The sequence below is a fragment of the Nothobranchius furzeri genome, chromosome 9, assembly GCF_043380555.1.
Source record: "Nothobranchius furzeri strain GRZ-AD chromosome 9, NfurGRZ-RIMD1, whole genome shotgun sequence".
NCBI classification, from domain to species: domain Eukaryota; kingdom Metazoa; phylum Chordata; class Actinopteri; order Cyprinodontiformes; family Nothobranchiidae; genus Nothobranchius; species Nothobranchius furzeri.
The window spans coordinates 40544725-40562535 of record NC_091749.1 but is presented as its reverse complement, the minus strand read 5'-3'; the positions used below and the strand labels follow the sequence as shown (position 1 = coordinate 40562535).

General features: G+C 43.3%; 1 protein-coding gene across 1 annotated transcript in view; it reads left to right on the top strand.

Annotated features, from left to right (window-relative positions):
- Positions 1–17811, top strand: part of ly75 (lymphocyte antigen 75) — a 32973-nt gene continuing 15162 nt past the window's right edge. The window contains exons 1-13 of the mRNA XM_054732374.2: positions 1–262; positions 2639–3004; positions 4395–4568; positions 4721–4882; positions 6759–6878; positions 7829–7966; positions 8222–8419; positions 9375–9535; positions 9617–9724; positions 13103–13191; positions 16366–16535; positions 16619–16824; positions 17216–17358. Of these exons, the coding sequence (XP_054588349.2) occupies positions 160–262; positions 2639–3004; positions 4395–4568; positions 4721–4882; positions 6759–6878; positions 7829–7966; positions 8222–8419; positions 9375–9535; positions 9617–9724; positions 13103–13191; positions 16366–16535; positions 16619–16824; positions 17216–17358 (2138 nt within the window). The 5' untranslated portion in view covers positions 1–159. The remainder of the gene's footprint in view (positions 263–2638; positions 3005–4394; positions 4569–4720; positions 4883–6758; positions 6879–7828; positions 7967–8221; positions 8420–9374; positions 9536–9616; positions 9725–13102; positions 13192–16365; positions 16536–16618; positions 16825–17215; positions 17359–17811) is intronic.

The following is a 17811-nucleotide window of genomic DNA, read 5'->3' as shown; positions in this document are numbered from 1 at the left end:
CAGTTGGAAGGTTCAGCTGACAGTTGAACTGGGTGAGGTTTTTGTGTTTCATCACTTTATCTCTGGAGTTTGATTATTTATCGGCCAGGTTTTACTGCTCCAATCTTCGAAGAAGGACAGAATCTTTATGAAGCCGTCAAAAAGTCCGCCGTGGTCACGATGATGAAGTTACCCGCAGCGACACTTTGCTTTTGTTTGTTGACGCTGTTGGGGACAACTGTTTACTTGGGAATAAGTTCACCGGTTAGCCTTCGAGATTCAAGTAAGTACCCTCTGCGCTACTTTGCTTTCATTTTAACCGCAGTTACTTTAAATTCAACTCCGTTAAGGTCCTATTTTATGTTGAGCAACTTTTTTTATACTGACAGGATCAATAAAAACAACCTTCTTGGCTACAATTTTTAGGAAAATACAAACTATCTTTTGTTTATCTTGGTTAATAATGTGAAGTTATTTATTTCTGACAGGTAAAGACAAACTGCGCACTCATGCCTGTCTGCCGGCTTTCTGTTTCTGCTACATTACTCGCTGCAGCACCTTCTGTGAACCTGTCATGAGATGTTTTCTGTTGCAGAAAACAGGTTCTTTCATATTTAGCTTAAATCACCTAAAATGTCTGCTCAGTTTGAGTTCTGTCCATGTTTATTTGGGGCTTCTGAGAATATATTTGTTTCAAATCACTTCAATCGCCACTGAAATAAATTTTCTAGAATTTACAAACATTCAAAGGGACTTTGTGAAACTCTTTTTTTTCTATCCATGTTTATTTTGATGCATTCAGAACTTGCATTAAGCTTTGGGAGAAAACCAAACAGATGTGTTGTAACAAGAGGATATAGTTTAGTTTAGATTGATTTAATCAAGGACGACACAAAAATCCACTGTTAGCCTACATCTAAGAACAATGCAGCCGCTGTTTTGTTCAGAAGTTTTCCAGCCAAAGGCTAATTTGCAAAGCTAGTCCAGATTAGATTGATCAGATTATAGTTCCAGTTGTTTGCTTTTTTGTTGAAACATTTGTATATTTTTGGCGGGATTCTTTGAATCTGTCATGCCTGTAAAATATTCCTTGCAAGCCAAGTTTCTAATAACTGTGAGTCATAAGTTTCTTTTAATATTTCCTGTTTGTATTTGTGATAGAAACAGGCCTCAACACATTTCTGCTGCAGCTCTGGATCATCACCCTTAAAGGGACATTATGGAAGTTTGACAGCCAAAACGTATAGAAATAGTAAATGTCTTCTTCATACATTCTCCTGCAATGCCCTGGTCCTGTAGAATGAGTCCTGGCATTTTTACTGTGATTGCCTGTTTTTCTGTAAAATCACAGAAAAAGAGAGTTGCTCAGGTCGAGCAGGCTGCTTCATGCGCATTCACGCTCAGGCATCGCCCGTAGTATTTGCTATCAGTAGCTTTAGTCTTTGTTGCTGTTCCTAACGCCTAGTGACAAAGCTAGCTACATTTCTGAGGACCCTTAGCTACTTTCTGTAGAACTTTCTTCTAGATATTTCCTGCAAATTAGCAACAAAATAGCCATTTTGGCTCTGAACCGTTCTTTGAACGTTGTTTCAGCTATCATCAAGGATATAAATGTTACAGATGCATAGTACATCGCTGGCGCTATAGCTCACCTGGTAAGACGTTTGACTTTGGTGCATCAGACCCGGGTTTGATTCCGCATGTCAACATAATTTATTTAGAGTTTCGTTTTTACATTAGTGGTATATTTTTTTACAGTAAGATGACCACATTTTTATTTGAGACTTGCCGAATGGCATAGAATTCACAGATAAAAAAGACGTGGGTTCAACTTTCATTTTGGAACAATTTTTCCAGCAAGGGAAGGGAATGAACTGAGCATGCAGGAGGACTGACCCATCATAAACCTTTGTCGGCTGTGCTGAAGAGAAAGGTACAGGACCAAATTATTTAATTAATTAGCTGCGCGTTCTCCTGTCCTCTGTCCTCCGGGCCACACACACACAAGAGTCTGTCTCAGCTGTTATTTTCCTTAAGGAGTGTGCACATACAGCATGCGCGCCTTGTGCACGAGCCTACTAATGAAGCTGCCGTTTCGCTTTTGGCCTGAGGGGGCAATCGCGAGCATAAAAATTCAAAACTCCTTAAAGTCCCTTTAAAGCTCTGTGGCTCTTGGTTTACAGTAGAAATCCTGGTCGTGACATTTTTCTCACGGCCCAGAGTTTACTTCCAATGTTTTTCAGATTTTATTCAGACATTTATGATGAAATTTGGTCAGTTTGATTTTCATGTTCTTTGCTGTCACAAAAGGAAGTTGGTTTCCCTTTATTACACCCTGCAGCAGGTTTGAAGCACTTCTCCTTTATTCTCCACAGCTAGATTTATAAAACCATCTGACTGATGGAGATGTTTGCCTCTGCATCATTGATAAAGATGGTCCATCTCACTCTTTACCTGCTTATCCAATCTAAGGCAGTTAGGTCTTTGTTACTCAATTTTCATGTCTGCTTTTCCATTTTTGCTCACTATTAATTAGTCAAATTTTTTCACCAAAGATAATCTATAGGTCTAATCTGAGACTTGTGTTAGTCACAGGTCATTTTACAACCAAGTTAATGCAATAACTCATCAGTAATAGTTGTCCTTTTATTAATTTCAGATGATGCTTTCACCATTCAGCACTCGAGCACCAGAAAGTGCCTGGATATAAAAATCTCAGCAAACCTGAGCCTCTCCACCTGTGACTCAAGCAGGACCCAGCTGTGGAAGTGGGGTTCTGGTCACCGGCTCTTCCACGTGGACTCATCTCTCTGCTTGGCATTGGATGTTCAGTCAAAGACGCTGAAGGTGGTCGACTGTGGCTCCAGCGTTTTGCTGTGGTGGCGCTGCCTAGATGGGGTTGTTTACACCGTTTACGAAATGGGCCTGATGGTCGGTGACGGCAAAGTCGGGGTCAAACGGAACACAGATGACACCTGGGTGAGAGGAGGATCCCAGGATGACATCTGTCACAGGGCCTATCAGGGTAAATGTCAACTAATTTTATTCAGCTAACCCAGGCAGTCAAATGTTGTGAGACGTCAGTTAAGTTTTTAAGGATCTTAATGAAAAAACAGGAAGTGTTTTACAAACTACTTTTTATTAAAAATGTTGCTTTACATTCAAACGCTGAGGGAAGGTTGTGTTAAATCATACATCAACAATCTGACATCTACTCCGCCATCAAATATTGAGCGGCTCCTTAGTGGACGACAGGTGAGGCGTATGGAGGAAGTCACAGAGACAACCCAGATGCTTCCTGCATGGAAGTTGGTGACATGATCCCCCAGTCTCTGAATATCTCACCCAATTATGATTGTTAATTGACATTATGTTAATATTAACTGGGGAAATCTAACTGGGGAAATCCCGATGTTTTCATTTGGCACAGCTCCGGTTTTGTGTGGTTTCTTCTTGCGTCAGTCTGTGGGAGCAGTTAAGCCACTATGAAGCAAAACAAGATGTGACTCTAGTTTCACACTAAAACGGCAGAAATGTGCCGAAGGAGGACAGATGATCTACATTTTGAATCTAATGCATAACTGTTCTTGTAGGCCACCCAAATAACGGAGTAAATGAGCAGAATAGAGATATCTTATCAGAATAATGCAGAATTTCAACTTTGAGCTCTATACTTTCTAAAATAAAGCTGTCTTGTGTTTAGCCAAACATAAAATGTGCTGCATAAGATTTTACACAGCTACATTAAACATTAGAGGCTGACTGATATTTGCTTTTCTGTTGCAGATACTGATATGTAGGAGAAATGGTCAGCCGGTGGCTGATATCTAGATATTTTCCACCTTGTTTTTATGCTAAACTGTCACTAATAACGTTGGTTGATGCTGAATCAGTTTTTGAACTCTGAATTCAACTAACTGCTGTTGCTCAGTGTTAAAGTCAGACACCTAAATAAAGTTAGTATTTATTGTGCAGATGTTATTAGTGAATGGAAAAATACATTTAAATTAAATTCTGCAACAGCACCAGGCTGCACGAGGATGTGCCTGAACTTAGGACAAATATCGGCCGATGTATAAAAGATGGTAAATATCGGCTCAATATATCGGTTTACCCCTAATCTGGATCAAAACACATTTTTTTTACCCTCATCTATCTGTTCTTGGTGCCTAAAATTAATTTTTCCATAAATTGTAAAATGTAGTTTTGGTTTCTGTTTTACTCCCATGCTTTCTTTGCGTTCACTTCACTTCCTTTAACAGCAAACAAGATTTGCTAGAATTGTGGAGAAACTCAGTGAATCTTGACTAGATGTGTCTGAGTTCACAGATCTAGTGAAATGTCTAAAATTCAAACTCGGCACCAGTGGTTGGTGATCAGCTCTTGACTGTGTCCATGTTGGGTGGTGTTTGCAGTTATCCACACCAGCCAAGGGAACTCTGATGGAGCTCCATGTGAGTTCCCCTTCAAGTACTACAACAGCTGGTACCACGAGTGTCTTCCTGATGCCAGTGTTCCTGGACTGTTCTGGTGTGCTACGTCCTCAGACTATGACCAAGAGCTGAAGTGGGGGTACTGTCTAATTCCTGGTATGTTTATTTTCTTTTGTTGTTGTGGACACAAACTGTGTGTGTATGGCCTAACATGTGTGAATCCATCTGAGATGATCAGATTTCTAAAGAATGTTGTAACCTACTTGTTGATCAGGTTAATCTCAACATTAATCTCTATGACGTTCCAGAGAAAGGTTGCCAGTTTCTGTTTTCTGGCCCAGAAGGGGAATTCTGCTACCAGTTTGTTTCCGGTGCCTCAGTAACCTGGCATGAAGCTTTGGATTCATGTCGGAGTCAGGGAGCTGACCTGCTCAGTGTGACCGAGTACGACGATCTCAAATCCACCACCTGTAAGACTAACTTCAATCACCACCATAAACCCGCTTTATCTTTTTATTTCCTGGTGATGTTTAATAATAAAGTGCAGAACACAAGTTTACATGTCGTGTTCAGCCATGTCCTTCTGTTCTGTTCCAAGTGCAGGGGAACAAAAAGAAAAATTGCAGAATAAATAATTTCCTTAAGCAGAAACATCATAAAACAAACGTGATTAAATGACCTGGATAATATCGAGTACTGTTTAACAAGCCAAAGGGGGTCTTTTACTGATGAATCTATTTTTAGTTGTGTTTTTGTATCTTGGTAGTTTTTCTTTAAAAAATAAAAGAAAAAGAAGGGCAGGGGTATAATAACTCAGATCTGTTTTCTGTGAAAAGAGCCATAATTCTTAACTTTTAAGTTTTCCTGGGTGTTTTTTTATATCACCTGCATACTCTGAGCTCACTTTAAGGGAACTGGTACACTGACAGCTGCTGTAAGTGGGTGTGCTGAAAACAAGCCTTTTCATCTACTTCCTCCTTTTGTTCCTCTATCACTTTTTTTCTTTCTTGAGCACCATGCTGAGGGATTTCCACAAAACCATCAACTAAAAACAGTTGAAACAAGTTCAAGCGCCAGTGAGATATTTAAAGAGTAAACTAAACAGCTTTGAAAATTCAAAGTTGTCTCGGTTCCTGAGACCTTATTCAGTTTTATAGATCAGAAGGAACTTTTTTGGGGTTTAAGTCTCCAACAAGACTGCATACTTAAATGTTTTCATCATCACAATCTAAGCTTTTATCTCACAAGGGTGTCGTAGAACTTTTATTGAAGTACTTTTATGTTGTTTCTGGGTGAGAGTTTACTCTCTGTGGCACTAAAGCCTCTAGACTGTTTTGTGGAGATGGATCATTGTTGAGCCTGAAGATTTGGGTAGAAGAGGAAGTGGTTTCTTCTGTTAGATGACTCATCTGTGAAATTTGCCGTTTCGCCTCTCACCGAGTCTTAGTACGCCTTCCTTTCAGTCAGGAAAGTGTCTCTTATCCTTTAACCTAATGTTAATGCTTATTCATATTCATAATAAAATACATTTCCAAAATGGTTTATAGGATTAAAAAATGAAGCTAAGTGTGTTCTCCAATTTGTCGACATCTAAAGAGCATGTGGGACACTGAAAATCCATTTTTAATGATTATTTCTGATTAAAATCGGTCACACTTGAGTTTTTCATGCAGGCTGAACATGATGACAGTCTCCTACACTTATTACCCTGCATCACCTTCTGATAGAAAATAGACAGTGAAACTCTAGGATTTGAAAAGCCTGACAGATTTATGTCACACAGTCACTTAACATTCATGGACTCACCCATGTTGACTCACGACGGGGAAGACTGTTGTTTGTTTACGTCCAGGAAACCGCTGAGAACGCCTCGACTAGTAGAAGCTAACTGCTAGCATTAGCAACTCCACCACACGGGAGAAGCTCCTCCAGGTTTGTGCTATTTGTGGAGATAAAACATCAACTTAGCAAGTCAGTGGCATAGTCGTGTTGCTGTTGTCTAATCCAGGGCGAAATGTTCAAATATCAGGAAATAAGACTCCAAAACTTGCCGTCTGAAACTCCGCTGTGACGTGAGTCACTTCTAGTATGACTTACGAGGCGTTCATTCCTACCAGAGACCACTGCAAATGTATTGATTAAATTAGTGTCCCACATCTTTAAGATCCTGTAATGTTGTGATGTTGAATACAAAAAGATTGTTTTCTGTGTTACACACTTAACCTTTCTTCATAGATTCCTCTCTAGTTTTTGTAGGCAGAAGCGTATAACCATGGGGTGTTGATTTCAGGATGTACTGACCATCATACTTTTAAGGATCCTGAGGGCTGATGTTCTTCTCCACAGTTTTGGAAGGACTTGACCAAATGCCTGAGAGAATGTGGATCGGTCTTCACCAGTTGGACTTTTCTCAGGGCTGGCAGTGGTCTGACGGCTCCCCTCTCTCTGTTGTGCGCTGGGAAGCAGGTAACAAGTAACCAGATTCATTTTCATCAGCTGTTGAAAGATGAAAAAAGGGCCTTTGCCAGTGTTGGCAAAATATCCCCCAAACCATTTAGGGATTTGAATAAAACTGTCAGAAAGTCCTTGCATGATGTACAAGTCATTCACTTTTGGAGTTGGTTTGATTCTAGATGGCTGCAACATTCAGTTATCCTTACAGATGTTGAGCTGTAATTGCTGTGAGTCATATAGACACAATGGTGTTATGAACTAAACCAACAGCATAATTTCTGTTTTTTTCTAATCTTGGTTTGAAATGTTGTTGCTTTGTGTTTTGGTTTGTGGGGAAAATGAACCCACTTGCATGAAAAATGTTTATTTATTTATTTGGCACAAGCTTTTATCCAAAACGACGTACACTTGTTAACCTATAGGGCATGTTGTGATCTGTGGGGGAAACCGGAGTACCCGGAGGAAACCCACGCATGCATGGAGAGAACACGCAACTCCACGCAGAAAGACCACAGCTGGGTTTCGAACCTGCAACCTTCTTGCTGCGAGGCAACAGTGCTAACAACTGTGCCACCATGCACCATGTTAAGATGTTTAAGGCTTTTTTTTAAAAGTGCATGTATACCAAATATATACTGCAGATTGCACTTTCTGTTGCAAACAGTATCTGCACCACTTTACACACCAAGGACTCTGTTGTGATCTGGTGCACGTCGCTCCTACACACATTTGTGTCAGTCAGAAACAATATGGGTAGTGTGTGTCTTGTTATTGGGCTCAGTGTGGTACTGCGATTGTTGGTGTTGCTGAATAACTCATTAATACAAATGAATGGCTGGTCTGATCTGCAGTTGATTTGGCCTCTTTATGGTTGAAATAACCCATAATATGTCTGTAGTGCTACAGTTAAAGGTTTGTAAGAAAGACCAACGCCGCAGTCAGTGCTTATGTGTTTTTTTCAGAAATACCATCCAGATACTTTCCCAGAGCTGACTGTGGAGTCCTGAACTCTAGAAGGAACTATGAGCCTGAATCCTGCAGCAAGCGGCTGCCTTACATCTGCAAGAAGAGTGTGAACGCCTCTTCCTCAGCTACCAATGGTGGGTTTTCATCAGCTTTCACTTTCAGCACCTATAAATAGAAGAGACCATAGTCTCTACTGTACCAACAAGCGAGGACTTTCTCTTTCCACTTTGTCCACTTTTCTATTTTATGACATTTAACCCAGGACTACTCACATGTTTAGATAGAGGGTCTTATAATAGAATAGAATTGGAATAATTCTAAAGGTTATTTAGTTCTGATGTTATTGATGAAGCTCAAACCCACTCGTGTGGCTTGTCTTCCCCTCACAGACCCTGGTGTGTATAAAGAAACAGTGTGTGTGGACGGTTGGGTGCCATGGAACGGCTGGTGTTACAAACTAGTGAAGAACAACTCTGAGAACTTTTCTGGAGCTCAGCAGTATTGTAACAGCACAGAAGGAGGAGCAAATTTAGCTAGTTTCCACTCTATTGACAGCACGGAGATGATCAACACTCATTTCCATGCAGGTAAAACTCTCAATCTACTTTTCTGTGGTATGTGACCTTGAGTGGAGCTGGAAATGTCACAATGTCTGCAACAAAACCGGGAGGGATGTACAGTAGCTTCTACAGCAAGATAATAGTTCCAGTATGTAATTTCTCAAAAGGCTTTAGTAACATTCACAATCCTTGAACAGAACTTAAAGGGATACTTAGCAACTTTTTTCATATTTTTTAATATATTTCTTGAGCCAGTATGAGCTCAAATGACCCTTTACAGAGTTAATGAAAGGCCACCCAGCCCCTATCGCCCTCTGTCGCCAGAATATTCCGCTTACAACTTCAGACTGGCGGGCCGCTCTTTGAGCTGACATACCTGGTGCTGCAGTCTGCTTCCAGCATTAACACAGCTCATTTGTTTAATTTAGTGATGAACCACTCATGTAGACACTAAGGAAGGCTGGGGAGACATTTTAGCTGTAAAACTAAGTTGTTAAAAAGAGGAACGCACAGCGAGGAGATATGTTTTTTTGGTTCTACAGACACTAGGGGGTGCTAAACGCAAGCCAAATTGCCTAGTTCCCATTTAAAACTACCAGTTATATAAAACATGTAGAGTGTTGATCAGGTTACAGAGAGACGTGATTTGGGATTAAAAATGTTTTGGTTTATCTTCATTTCTAAGTCGGTGTCCATGGCAACATATTTTGCCAGGTCCCTTTGCACATTTTTTGATTTTTATGTATTTTTCTCCATTTTATACTATCTATAGTAATTTATAATAATGATTTGTAGATTGCTTGAGTCTGTTTATCTTTGTTATTAATCGTGGGAGAGAAAGAAAGAACTTCACTTTACAGGGAAACGTGTTTCCTTTCTGCAAACGACAATAAACCTAAAATGTATTTTTGGTCTTTACCATTTTATTCTGATGTGAAATGAGTCAGAGGTGCTTAAGTCTTCATGTGTCTTGTGTCATCAGATAGCAGGCTCCTAAATGTGTGGATCGGTCTGAGCAGTGTTGGAGTCAACTCCACCGTCTTCAAGTGGGTCGACCAGCAACCAGTCACCTTCACATACTGGGACCAAAACCAGCCGTCACAGCCCAACAAGGACAACAAATGTGTCTTCTACTCTGGACAGGTTATTGTGATGTCAGAGCTTGTGTTAGTGCCGTCTTTTCTATGAGGACATCAGATTAAACCTAACGTCTGTCTTCTACAGTCTCACTGGTGGCGCATTGGGAGCTGCACACAGAAGCTGCCTTTCATGTGTCAGAAGAAAGGAGAAGTCAATGAGTCAGCAGCACAAGTTGGGTGTCGCCATGAAGACGTGAGTGTTGTTTAAGTGACCCGGCTTTCAGAAGTAGTTTGCATAATGTCGTCGTCTTCCTCCGCTTATCCGGGTCCGGGTCGCGGGGGAAACATCCCAACTAGGGAGCTCCAGACCGTCCTCTCCCCGGCCTTCTCCACCAGCTCCTCCGGCAGGACCCCAAGGCGTTCCCGGACCAGATTGGAGATGTGACCTCTCCAACGTGTCCTGGGTCGACCCGGGGGCCTCCTGCCGGCAGGACATGCCCGAAACACCTCCCCGGGGAGGCGTCCAGGAGGCATCCTAACCAGATGGCCAAACTACCTCAACTGGCTCCTTTCGATCCGGAGGAGCAGCGGTTCTACTCTGAGTCCCTCCCGAATGTCCGAGCTCCTCACCCTATCTCTAAGGCTGAGCCTGGCCACCCTACGGATAAAACTCATTTTGGCCGCTTGTATCCGCGATCTCGTTCTTTCGGTCATTACCCAAAGCTCATGACCATAGGATTGGGACGTAGATCGACCGGTAAATCGAGAGCCTGGCTTTCTGGCTCAGCTCCCTCTTCACCACGACAGATCGGCTCAGCGTCCGCATCACTGCAGATGCCGAACCAATCCATCTGGCGATCTCCTGATCCCTCCCACCCTCACTGGTGAACAAGACCCCAAGATACTTAAACTCCTCCACTTGAGGTAGGACCTCTCCCCCGACCCGGAGTTTGCAAGCCACCCTTTTCCGGTAGAGAACCATGGTCTCAGATTTGGAGGTGCTGATCCTCATCCCAGCCGCTTCACACTCGGCCGCGAACCTACCCAGCAAGAGCTGAAGGTCAGAGCTGGATGAAGGTAGGAGGACCACATCATCCGCAAAAAAGCAGAGACGAGATTCTCCTGCCACCAAACTCGACACACTCCACACCACGGCTGCACCTAGAAATTCTGTCCGTAAAGGTAATGAACAGAACCGGTGACAAAGGGCAGCCCTGGCGGAGTCCAACCCTCACCGGGAGCAGGTCCGGCTTACTACCGGCTATGCGGACCAAACTCACACTCCTCTGGTAAAGGGACTGAATGGCCCTTAACAGAAAGCCACCCACCCCATACTCCTGGAGCGTCCCCCACAGTGTGCCCCTGGGGACACGGTCATAAGCCTTCTCCAAATCCACAAAACACATGTGGATTGGTTGGGCAAACTCCCATGCCCCCTCCATCACCCTTGCAAGGGTATAGAGCTGGTCCACAGTTCCACGGCCAGGACGAAAACCACATTGCTCCTCCTCAATCTGAGATTCAACTATCGATCAGACCCTCCTCTCCAGTACCTTGGAGTAGACCTTTCCAGGGAGGCTAAGGAGTGTGATCCCCCTATAGTTGGAACACACCCTCAGGTCACCCTTCTTAAAGATGGGGACCACCACCACGGTCTGCCACTCCACAGGAACTGCCCCCGATGATCACGCAATGTTGCAGAGACGTGTCAACCATGACAGCCCTACAATATCCATAGCCTTGAGATAACCAGGACGAACCTCATCCGCCCCCGGGGCTCCGCCGCTGTGTAGTTGTTTGACTACCTCAGCAACTTCTGCCCCCGAGATTGGACAGTCCATCCCCAGGTCTCCCGGCTCTGGCTTCTCCTCGGAATACGCATAGGTGGGATTGAGGAGCTCCTCAAAGTATTTCTTCCACCGTCCGACTATAGCCCCAGTTGACTTCAGCAGCTCCCCATCCCCACTGTAAACTGTGTGAGCCAGTTGCTGCCTTCCTCTCCTGAGGCGCCGGACAGTTTGCCAGAACCTCTTTGGAGCCGATCGATAGTCTTTCTCCATGGCCTCACCAAACTCCTCCCACGCCCGAGATTTTGCCTCGGCAACTGCCACTGCTGCACCCCGCTTGGCTATCCAGTACCTGTCTGCTGCCTCCAGAGACCCACAGACCAGCCATGCCCTGTAGGCCTCCTTCTTCAGCCTGACGGCTCCCCAAACCTCTGGTGTCCACCAGCGTGTATGGGGGTTGCCACCACGACTGGCATCGGCCACCTTGCGACCACAGCTAGCAACAGCCGCCTCAACAATCGCAGAGTGGAACAAGGCCCACTCGGAGTCGATGTCCCCCACTGCTCTCGGGACGCGGTCAAAGCTCTGCTGGAGGTGGGAGTTGAAGACCCTCTTGACTGGTTCTGCTGCCAAGCATTCCCAGCAGACCCTCACTATGCGTTTGGGTCTGCCAGGTCTACGCGGCATCTTCCCCTGCCATCTAATCCAACTCGCCACCAGGTGGTGATCAGTTGACAGCTCCGCTCCTCTCTTCACTCGGGTGTCCAAAACATATGGCCGCAGGTCAGATGATACGACTACAAAGTCTATCATTGACCTGCGACCTAGGCTGCCCTGGTACCAAGTGTACCGATGGGCATCCTTATGTTCAAACATGGTGTTTATTATGGCCAAACTGCGGCTTGCACAGAAGTCCAATAACAAAACACCACTCGAGCTCAGATCAGGCGGGCCGTTCCTCCCAATCACACCCCTCCAGGTCATGCTGTCATTGCCCATGTGAGCATTGAAGTCCTCCAGCAGGACAATGGAGTCCCCTGATAAAGCACTATCTAGCACTCGTCCCAGGAACTCCAGAAAGGGTGGGTACTCTGAACTGATATTTGGCCCATAAGTACAAACATTCAGGACCCGTTCCCCGACCTGAAGGCGCAGGGAAGCTACCCTCTCGTCCCCCGGGGTAAACCCCAACACACAGGCAGAGAGTCTTGGGGCTAACAAAAAGCCAACCCCAGCCCTCCGCCTCTCACCCGGAGCAACTCCAGCAAAGGAGAGTGTCCAATCCCTCTCAAGGACTTGGGTTCCAGAGCCAATGCTATGTGTCTAGGTGAGTCCGACTATATCTAGCCGGTACCGCTCAACCTCTGCCACAAGCTCCTGCTCCTTCCCCGCCAGCGAGGTGACGTTTCATGTCCCAAAAAACAGTTTTCTTGTCCGGGGATCGGACTGCCAAGGCTCCCGCCTCGGTCTGCCACCCGATCCACATTGCACCGGACCCTTCATGTTCCTCCTGCGGGTGGTGGGTCCACAGTTGGATGAGCCCATGTATCCGGTTCGGGCTGGGCCCGGCCGGGCCCCATGGGCAAAAGCCCGGCCACCAGGCGCTTGCTCACGGGCCCCAACCCCAGGCCTGGCTCCAGGGTGAGACCCCGGTAACCCTCCGGGCCGGGTACTCCGACTCTTTGAATTTACATTCATGAAAGATCCTGTGAAGTTTGCATAATGGTGTTTTATAATGTTAATATTTAAACTTCTGCACATGTCAGACATGATGATCTTATAGATTACTAGCAGATGTTGAAGGAATCAGAAGTAGACTTAAAACATTATTGTTGGTCCCCCAGGGCTGGGTGAGACATGGGAACTCCTGCTATCAAGTCAACACCAAGCAAGTGTTCTTCAAAGATCACTGCAACATGACCGTCAGAAACAGGTATGGCATCATTAGACTGGTTAAAAATCACTTCCTCAGGTGGCCGTCAGGTTGGTTCTCCTAATGTGCTGCACCTCCTCTTTGGTCTTTTGATTCCAAATGACGTAGTGTGTTCAGATGTCAGAGAGAAAAGACTCTGCTGTCAAAACCTTAAAAAACAAGCCAAAACACTCCTCCCAATACTTGTTCAGCTACTTTTTAATTCTTGTGAACTTTAACATAGTTGGAACTCAAGAAGCCACCGATTGTGCAAGTTCTCCCACTTAAAATGATGACAGAGGTCGGTAATTTACATCATAGGTACACTTCAACTGTGAGAGACAGAATGTGAGAAAAAATCCATGAATTCACATGGCAGGATTTTATTTTTGGGCAGCAGTAGCTCAACAGGTTGAGCGGGTTGTCCAGTAATCGGAAGGTTGCAGGTTCGATCCCGGCTCCGGACAGAGAATTCTGCTGTTGTGTCCTTGGGCAAGACACTTAACCCACCTTGCCTGCTGGTGGTGGTCGGAGGGTCCGATGGCGCCTGTGCTCGGCAGCCTCGCCTCTCATCTCCACCAGTGTATGAATGTGTGTGTGAATGGATGAATGATACACTGTAGTGTAAAGCGCTTTGGAGTCCTTACTCTGAGAGGCGCTATACAAGTGCGGGTCATTTATCATTTAAAGAATTTATTTGTAAATCAGGGTGGAAAATAAGTATTTGGTCACTTCAAACAAGGAAAATCTCTGGCTCTCACAGACCTGTAACGTCTTCTTTAAGAAGCTTTTCTGTCCTCCACTCGTTACCTGTATTATTGGCACCTGTTTGAACTCACTATCTGTATAAAAGACACCTGTCCACAGCCTCAAACAGTCAGACTCCAAACTCCACTATGGCCAAAACCAAAGAGCTTTCGAAGGACACCAGGAAAAGAATTGTAGACCTGCACCAGACTGGGAAGAGTGAATCTACAATAGGCGAGCAGCTTGGTGTGAAAAAATCAACTGCGGGAGCAATTATCAGAAAATGGAAGACATACAAGACCACTGATAATCTCCCTCGATCTGGGGCTCCACGCAAGATCTCATCCCGTGGGGTCAAAATGATCATGAGAACAGTGAGCAAGAATCCCAGAACCACACGGGGGGACCTGGTGAATGACCTGCAGAGAGCTGGGACCACAGTAACAAAGGTCACCATCAGTAACACACTACAACGGCAGGGAATCAAATCCTTCAGTGCCAGACGTGTTCCGCTGCTGAAGCCAGTGCATGTCCAGGCCCGTCTGAAGTTTGCCAGAGAGCACATGGATGATACAGCAGAGGATTGGGAGAATGTCATGTGGTCAGATGAAACCAAAGTAGAACTTTTTGGTATAAACTCAACTCGTCGTGTTTGGAGGAAGAAGAATACTGAGTTGCATCCCAAGAACACCATACCTACTATGAAGCATGGGGGTGGGAACATCATGCTTTGGGACTGTTTTTCTGCTAAGGGGACAGGACGACTGATCCGTGTTAAGGACAGAATGAATGGGGCCATGTATCGTGAGATTCTGAGCCAAAACCTCCTTCCACCAGTGAAAGCTTTGAAGATGAAACGTGGCTGGGTCTTCCAACACGACAATGATCCCAAACACACCGCCCGGGAAACAAAGGAGTGGCTCCGTAAGAAGCATTTGAAAGTCCTGGAGTGGCCTAGCCAGTCTCCAGACCTCAACCCCATAGAAAATCTGTGGAGGGAGTTGAAAGTCCGTGTTGCTCGGCGACAGCCCCAAAACATCACTGCTCTCGAGAAGATCTGCATGGAGGAATGGGCCAAAATACCAGCTACTGTGTGTGCAAACCTGGTAAAGACCTATAGTAATCGTTTGACCTCTGTTATTGCCAACAAAGTTTATGTTACAAAGTATTGAGTTGAATTTTTGTTATTGACCAAATACTTATTTTCCACCCTGATTTACAAATAAATTCTTTAAAAATCCTGCCATGTGAATTCATGGATTTTTTTCACATTCTGTCTCTCACAGTTGAAGTGTACCTATACTGAAAATTACTGACCTCTGTCATCATTTTAAGTGGGAGAACTTGCACAATCGGTGGCTGACTAAATACTTTTTTGCCCCACTGTATATGTATATGTATATATACGTATATGTATATATACATATATGTATGTATATATACATATATGTATATATATATATACATATATGTGTATATGTGTATATGTGTATATGTATATATGTATACATGTATATATATATGTATACATGTATATATATGTATATATGTATGTATATATATATGTATATATGTATGTATATATATGTATATATGTATGTATATATATGTATATATGTATGTATATATATGTATATGATATACATGTATATATGTATGTATATATATATATATATATGTATGTATATATATATATGTATATATGTATGTATGTATATATGTGTATATATATATATATGTATATATGTATGTATGTATATATGTATATATATATATATGTATATATGTATATGTATGTATATATGTATATATATATATATATGTATATATGTATGTATATATGTATATATATATATATATATGTATATATATGTATATGTATGTATATATGTGTGTATATATATATATATATATATGTGTGTGTGTGTGTGTGTGTATATATATATATATATATATATATATATATATATATATATATATATATTATATATATATATATATTATATATATGTTGGGAAACCGAACATAAGAGTGAATCTGCTCATGAATTATATTCCATCTGCTTAGAGTTCAGGTTGTCATGGTGATGTGTGCTGTTGCATTTGGGTTAAGATTCAATAAAGCTGTGTCAAAACGCTGCAGTTTTTAGAAGAAACAAACTCTCTGTGACACAGCTGAGGAGTTGTGACTTCCTCTGGGTTTTCCAGCTCATGCCTGCGTGACATTTTTGGGGTTTTGGTGGAAAACTTTATGAGCATTAAAAAAACTAGTTTTGTTTTGCTTTCATTAGGTCTTCCTACCTGATCTGTGTAGTTTTAAAATGTAAGCTTTAAGAATGAAAACAAACGTTTTTAAATATGTGATAAACAAAAACTGATGAATTTTGCAGCTGATGCACAACAATGTGTAATGGCAGTAACCAGGTACCTGTGTTATTGGTGTTCTTAGGTTTGAGCAGGCCTTCATCAACAGCCTAATTGGAAAACTCATCAGCAACAAAATGCAGTATTTTTGGATCGGCCTGCAAGACCTGAAGAATCGGGGACAGTACCAGTGGATGAGCCAGGACGGGTCTCCGGGTGTGGTCTCCTACACAAACTGGGGCTTTCTTGAACCAGGTTGGTGATAAAACCACAAGGCAAGTATGTCAGCTTAGGTGTGTGCACTCATGATGGACTTTGTTTTTGTGTGTGTATTTTAGAACGTGATGGAGGTTGTGCTGTGATTTCCACTGAGGCTCCACTGGGAAAGTGGGAAGTGAAGAACTGTACCCTTTTTCAAGCCGGCACCATTTGTAGAACGGACCTCAGTCCATCCTCAGACCCTGATCCTGATCTAGAGCTGAATTCTACAGCCTCCTGTCCTGATGGGTGGAGATCTAGAATAGGTGTTCGTTATTGCTACAAGGTGTGTGTGTGTGTGTGTGTGTGTGTGTGTGTGTGTGTGTGTGTGTGTGTGTGTGTGTGTGTGTGTGTGTGTGTGTGTGTGTGTGTGTGTGTGTGTGTGTGTGTGTGTGTGTGTGTGTGTGTGTGTGTGTGTGTTAAGGACCAGAAAAACATTCTATAAAGGTTTTCAGCAATTTATATGTAAAAGTTTATTAAATACAAAGAAGAAATTATTATTGGTGCAGAAAAGCAACTTTAGTCTAAAATAATCTGTCTAAATTTCCAGAAGCTTTCCTGTTGGCCTTGTTGTGTTTCCAATGCATTATTTAATAGCAAAATTTGTTTTTATTTTATGCTTTACAAGTGGACTGATTACTTTCTAATGTTTAGTAGCTCATTTAAACTTTTTCCAGGTGTTTCATGAGGAAAGGATCAGTAGAAAACGCTCCTGGGAGGAAGCCTGGAGTTTCTGTCGGGCTTTGGGAGCAGACCTACCCAGTTTCACTGACATTGATGAGATGACCACCCTGCACAGTGTTGTGAGAGAATCCATCAGGTACACACACACACAACTCCTGTGTGCATTTTATTGTCTTTAGATGGCTGCTCATACTGAACCAGGTTCTGTTGGAGGTTTCTTCCTGTTAAAGGGGAGTTTTCCTCTCCACTGTCTCTACATGCTTGCTTAGTATGCTTGTAGTCTCTACACTCCCAGCAAGTCCCTGAGGTCCAGTTACAAATACTTGTGGTTGTGCAGCGCATCAGACTAAAGACCAAAGGTGACAGATCATTTGCTGCTGTGGCCCCCAGACTCTGGAACTCTCTCCCCCTGAGCCTCAGATCAGTGGACTCGGTGGTCTCCTTTAAAAAGCAGCTGAAAACTCACCTGTTCAGACTGGCTGTTGCGTGATCTTCATCCCCACCCTCACCTTATACTGCTCTGTCTACCAGTTCCGCGTTTCCCAGGATCCACCGATTTCTACCCTATTTATTTTCTCCTTCCATTTGC